The sequence below is a fragment of the Opisthorchis viverrini genome, assembly GCF_000715545.1.
Source record: "Opisthorchis viverrini unplaced genomic scaffold opera_v5_318, whole genome shotgun sequence".
In the NCBI taxonomy this organism is placed as follows: Eukaryota; Metazoa; Platyhelminthes; class Trematoda; order Opisthorchiida; family Opisthorchiidae; genus Opisthorchis; species Opisthorchis viverrini.
The window spans coordinates 548578-555353 of NW_008751974.1; the positions used below are offsets into that span (position 1 = coordinate 548578).

At 42.1% G+C, this 6776-nt stretch overlaps 1 protein-coding gene across 1 annotated transcript; it reads right to left on the minus strand.

Moving 5' to 3' along the window:
- Nucleotides 1-3590: 3590 nt before the first annotated feature.
- On the minus strand, nucleotides 3591-4307 carry T265_14997 (hypothetical protein; the record flags this gene model as incomplete). Its single annotated transcript, XM_009176144.1, has 2 exons — nucleotides 3591-3829; nucleotides 4226-4307. Coding segments are annotated over 2 exons (321 nt in total), but the record flags the coding sequence as incomplete, so codon positions are not given.
- Nucleotides 4308-6776: the final 2469 nt, after the last annotated feature.

The following is a 6776-nucleotide window of genomic DNA, read 5'->3' on the forward strand; positions in this document are numbered from 1 at the left end:
CGTACCCAATTTAATGTCTTTCTAGTGCGCACTACAACGTCCTCATACGCTAAAAGTCGTAGAACACGGGAAGGCGACGGTAAGGGTAATGGGCTTATTTTGGAGCCATTTTCTGTATCACCTCAGTATCGTGGGACTTTTGTAGCATCGTTTGTTAGTATCATTTTGTACGCGAAAGTGCAAAAGTCTGCTTGATGTATCAGTTGCTCACTTATCAGAAGTGACATACTTACAGAGCATGACGGTTTTTCTGTGTGAAGAATGCCTTCTAGATAACGGAATCTCGACTGATTTAAGGAAAATACTCCCAAGGCCGCCTGAACCACCTCCCCCTGGAAACCCGCAAGCACTCATCTGCGCAAGCATTTTCTAACTCGCTCACCCACTTCGAATCTCTGCATTTAATCGATCATAGTTTGATATTATTCGATCAGCTGCGGCCCTTTGTACCGATGTTCTGCCGTGGACCATACACGGCACAATTGCACAATTGTGCAAATCTGTTTTTTGGAGTCATCTGATGGGGATCTGCTCCCACGTGGTTGACAAGGATTTGGATCGCCTGCCAACAAGCTGTGAGAATTCTTCGTCTTACAATGCATCATATCTCATTTCTTTCTCAGGACCGATGCACCGAAACTAGCTCGTTTAAGTTCGCTTCTCTCTGTGGCTCCCAAACGATATACAGAATTAACCGCTTCAGAAAAATCTGATAGGTATTGCGTCATACCCATTCTATTAAAAAACTCAGAACATTTACGCAGCAACTATTTATGTGTTCTCAAACGTATTTCGTTCCCATCTCCCGAATAAAATCGAGTGCGGTCCCTATTTTAAAGTAGTATCTCTGTCAGTCACTGCTCACCTGAAGGATACCTGGTATAAATGTCGCCCGGGTACTCCGCATGCAGACGCAACTGAACTCACAGCTGTTTTGCCGCTAAGTGGGGCCGAATAATCATTATGCAATCACTTTAAGTTATTCGACCGAGTATGTCGTAAGGACCACAAATGGCAATCGATGAATGTTTAGCACAAGCGGATAAATTCTTCGTCCACCCGATTTCGCGCTACCTTTATTTATTGCTTTCTTTTAAGTAGTTGGCTTCACTTTCGACACCCGTCATTCGCAGTTTAATTCACTTATCTCACTCCTGCACACTTTATGGTTATTGAACCAGAATCAGTATTCCCCTGTCGAGATGCAACATTTCTTCATTTTCATGACGGTCACAAGCACTCTTCCGTGATGTTGTGGTCTGTCTCCTTCCCATAGAAATTCAGCCGCGAACTTCGTATTTTTTCACAAATATCATTCTCACTAAGTGACTCATGCACTAGTAACAGGATAGTTGGGCTTATTTCCTTTTCTTAATGGAGCTCACGAATGCCAGCTACATTATTCCTCCTTGTATTCTCCAAATATTTTAAGACGCGAGTGAAAGTCTCACTTTAATGGTGCCACGTTATGATACTTTAACCGTCGTCCCGTACAGAACAAACTAAATACTGTATGTTCGTGTCCCCTGTACTCCACATTACATCTGAGTTGAGAGCTGTGCAGTAACGAATCATACGTGAAACGTCACTAACTCCATTTCCATAGTCCGATGGAAAAGCGGTTTCAGTTGGCTACTTAAAACTCATTAAGTAGTCGGTATTTTAACGAAGTTTTACGGCGTGGAACATCTCAGATATTGATCGCTTCCCACAAATTACTCCTCCAATCCCTGCGAATTAACTACTGACTATGCTTTGACAACTTTCCTTGACGACTGATCAAGTGTAATGCTGCCATCATAGAAGTTGGACATGTTACCATCTCAAATCCCGCTGGTCTTGATCTCTAATTTTTTATTTTAGTGCGAGTCTACCGATGAAGACATAAGCACCAGCGGAGAGCAACAGATTTAGTAGTCTCAGTGATGTTATATTCCACAACATAAACTTTGCAACTGAAAGACTACCAAGACCTTCGTTTTTTGAATCAATATCAGGACGCTAATCTCCAAGCCAACGGGATGTTCTACAATGCTTCTCTACACTGCTTCGGTACAGATTAACTGCCACATCTTCTGAGAAGCAAACATGAAAAAAACAAACGAGGGAAATAATCAATATTTTGGAACTCTATAATAGCTGCTTTTATCGTTATCTGGGCTAACACCAATTTACTTAACTTGTTGGAGCGATTGAGGTGATTCTTGACTTGAAGTACGCCAATTGTGTGACGGTTGACAGTTACAATGAAAACCTCCACTGTGAGGTTAGGGAACCCAATAGTAGTTCACACCGTGAGGCGTGGATCACTAGAACTTTACGTTTTTCCCCCCTTCTTTCCACTGAACTCGTTCCACGAAATGAATCCTTGGAAAACGGAGTGGATTTGATCAACCACATCAGAGATACTATTTGCCTTCACCGTACTGGGGGGGAAAACGGGGACTTCAATGCTTTGGTTTTAGGAGAGGCAATCTTGTGATGGCGTAACAAAATACAACAGGCGTAATACTACAGTAATTTCAAATCCTTGTTTTGCCCTACATAAGATGGATGATTTATGTCAAACAAATAATACATGCACGTATGTAATGCGCAGAGGAATATTTAGGAGTAAGTAAGATTCGCTATGTATGGTCTTTGGCTTTTTCGCTGAGCCGGGCAATTAGATTGCAACCGTTTCATCACTAATCGAGGTGACATTATCAGTGCGTTACTATGAAGCATAGTGGTGCGTGACGGTGAGTTGATGGTTGTGCCCTGAGTAGTGTTACGTGTGTGTTATTAAATGTGCAGCTAGCCCGGGCTGACCTTTGATCGCGACTAGTTGTTCGGTCGAGTGGTTCCACTGGTTGCTCTGCTATCCTGCGTCCTCATTCGTCGAAACCGACGTAAACTTTGACCTGAGCATCCCGTGCCCTGTACTCTGGTCTATGCCGGAGTGACCCTTGTCCTTGAGCCTTGTGAGTTCCGGCTTGTAAACTTTATTGATTTGACCCAAAGTGTTCCTTGTTTATTTGTCTGAGAAACGAATATTCGGTCCTCTTTGAGTGGTCCGGCTGAGATCTTAGTGTTTTACACGTAGAGCTGCGTAAATTTCATCGTGTTCGATGCACCGGTTGATGGAATCCGCCGTGAAGTACCGCGCTTCAAGAAAATCCACTCCGTCTTTCGTGTTTCCGTTTGCCAAAAGTTTTGTGTTTTCCGAATTGAATTTGTGACTTTTTGGGTCTTCTTGTATGGATACGAAGGATAGGGGGTCACGTCTCCTGACGGCCGCCCAGTATTCCTTTATTCCTCCCAGTTTGTCCAACGTAGAATTTGTTGCAGTTGTTGAAGTTGGTTTAGTATAACACATTGTTCCTCTTGGTTTTGTTTCGGTTGTCTTTCGGACTAGAGATTAGTTTCCTTAGGTTGGCTGTGGGACTTTTGCGCGGATACCACACTACTCGCGCTACAAGCATTTTCCCCTGTAGGGTCCCTAGGTACGTGCTTGAGTTAGCGTACACTGAGTGTATCAAACAAAAATCAAACTCTCTAGCTCATTATGACAAACATGTTCTGACTCTCTGTCAGCCACAATATTTATGTCAGCCTGCTGGTGCTGTGTATGTAACCATCCGTCTCCCGATTTCCTCAGGAAGCAAGGGCAACTGCGCGCCTTTATTTGGTGAACCTGATAATGTATCCGCAGCACCAAGAAGACTGTCATCACTACTCGCTCTGGAGAAGCAATCAAGTGGAATCTCGAAATGTGCACCAGTTAGCAGCTTAGAATGCTCGTAAGCATTAACTATACATGCAATTCGATCTGTCTTTGCTTCTATGTCTGATATGAAAGAGTATTAAGCACCTAGTATCACGATAAGCAATCGAACCGCGAAGACAAAGATGTTTGTTGCTTGCTATGTGATTGGGGAAACTGCATAACTGGGTCCTAATTATCCGCCACTGATGGCCAGATAACATTTCATAGTCATTTACTACGGTCGGTTGTGTCCAGCCGGCTTAGGCCTAGGCCACGGCCCTGCCGTGAAACACATAATCTAACTTGTCAGGTAAAATCTGCTATCGATTCTTGCTTGCACTTTTACAGGTGTCCTCTCGTTGTCCTCTAAGCTTTGATTGTGCATGCCAAACACACGAAACCGCAGACCCAAAAACTATGATGTCTAGTCTGTTAATGACAGCAGATGCAAACTCTTTGGTGCACTTTCATACTGACTCGTGAGTATATCTAAATATTTCTTGAATTCACTGGTCCATAAGTCAATAGATTGCCGGGCGTCCACGATCACCTTATAGATCTGCAGACTAAAAAGAATGGAACATCAAAATTTCATAAGAGAATGAAAACCACTGCATTCAGTGATAGAAAAAAGAGAAAAGAGAGATGCACATAGGCTTCAACACAGTTATCATAGTTAATTTTTATTTTATCATGTTTTATTCTTGTTGTTTACTTATTATTTATTCTTATTTTCTTATTTTATTCTTATTTTCGTCAATCATGCCGAAATTAATCCTAATGATTATTTTGGTATAATCAATGCTCAAGGAGGGTCATCCAGAGCAACCAACAGTTCGCTGTGGTCTGGTCCTTCTTTTGAGCCACGCAGACAGGCGCTAAGTAATGCTGACAGTCAGTTGCGACTACGTTTCACTGTTTGCTGTATCATCAGTTTAATAAGCATAAGGTTCTCACAGTGAATCAGCTAAACCAGCCACCTCATATCATTATTTAAATACAACTCTATTTGATAGGACAATATTAAGAAGCAGAAACAGAACATTTTCTTGCCAGCAACAGTCCTCAGTGTTCGTATTTTATGAAAAGTTTGCTGATGTTTTCTTCCTTGGCATTTTTTGTGCATATCGCGGTTCTGTACAACAACGGTGATGACCCCAGAACAGGCTACACGTTACTCACAAACAACATTAGTTCGTTGTAGAGGTAATTAATCAACTGTGTTGGTCAGGTGACCTTTGCGTCGCTAAAACTTAAGTGAAAGTTCGCGTCTCCATGTTTTGCATTTCACTAACCAATCTTTGCAGCGTACTTCACTTTTCGCTCTTAATTTAACCATTAGATATGTACTGACCTGATAACGAGATCCTGAAAACAATAATGTTTGTCAGTGGGTTCTTTTTCAAACCATGGGGATAGTTAAGCAATAAGTGAAATTATACCACTATCCGATGGAGTCAAAGGGGGTTGCTTAAGCCACTCAGTCATACCGTTTTGGATGGTGAATTTTAACGCCATGCTGCAGAGATATGTATGTATGTTGTGAAAAATGGTTGCTGGAGTAAGCAAATTTTGGAATTTTAGTGAAGAATTCAAGCCAGATGCTTTCATTTTGTGAGCTTAGGACTCTCCGGGGTTTCTTGAGACGCTCACTAGCATTGCTTCCAACAAGGTCGAAAAGTTGTGCGGCGGCTCTCAGATCTTCAGCCTAGAAAGTCACAGCGAAATTGCAAAAGGATTCCCACAGTCGGTGAACAAGCTAACAGACAACTCAGAACAATAATTATTGCTTCTGAAATCGAGACATCGTATCCTTTCTAACTCTGAGCACAATTTATGAAAGAAGGCTCATAGATGTCAGCTCGTACGCGGTCTTTGTGTTGATAGGGAAAGCTGATGGGAGGATGGACCGCTGGAATTGAAGGAAGCTAGTCCAACTGAGAACGTCCTGAAACTTTATAGTGTTTACACAAAAGGCTACCGGAAAAGCCGGCTGCGCTAGTGTTCTCAAGATTAACCTCGGAAATTTCTCGACAAGAATTAGCTGGCCATCTGGCCGGTGCACCTGTCTTTCATCCGATCTTGTCAAGTCTAATTATGGTCTATAAGGTTAGACCGTCCGCTGGTCTCTTAAGTACTTGTATGTACTCGTATGACATCCTCTCTTTAGTCACTGTGTAGTCAGAGTACCAATAAAGCTTCAACTAGTGTTGTTGAATGACGGTGCAAAGTTTCTGACGAAATTTCCAAATCTAATTGAGAAACAAGTATCTGTTTCGGTAATCCGGGTTTGGCAGCCCATTGTACTTTTGCACCCGAAACGACTGTCCAGGTCACCGGGATACATGATTTCACTCGGAATATGCCCAACTGGTGAGCCATAAGAAGAATAAAAACGACAGTGGATTTTCAAACTGACTTTATCAAAATTAGGAATAGGGTATCATGTGAATTTTGGTGAAGACGACATTCAGAGCTCCCTATTTCCTTTTGCTACAACCATTTTCCCATCTAATACATTTTCTTCTGCACAAAAATTGTCAATCTAAAGTCTCCATAACATTTATTTCCTAGTCTTCGTGATAAAATTCTCCATCAAGCCAGAAATGGAATCAGCGGAGCCATGCACTAGCCACTTGATCAAATCCGCAAGGACACTCTATGTTGTAAGTACATCTGCAAGAAAGTGTACTTTGAAATGCATCTTCTTGCTTATACACAAAGAGGTTTGAACCAAAATGCATAGCAGTACCAGGTAATTTTGAACCCTTATTGCAATGAATAGATTTCAAAAGTCAGTGTGAGTGAAGGACTCACCAAAAATGTTGTCCCTATAAGGATCGTGGATATGATCTAGTCCTCCTAAGCGAACTGTTTACGAAGTATTATTGAACATGCGGTAGTTTTAGGCGAGTTGCCTCTGCAAGCGATGCACAAAAGTATAGGACACAACCAACTGTTTATTTCTCAAAGAAATGAGTGACAGGTGGTTGAACCGGTAAGAAGCCCTGTCGGCGGGTTGGTTGAA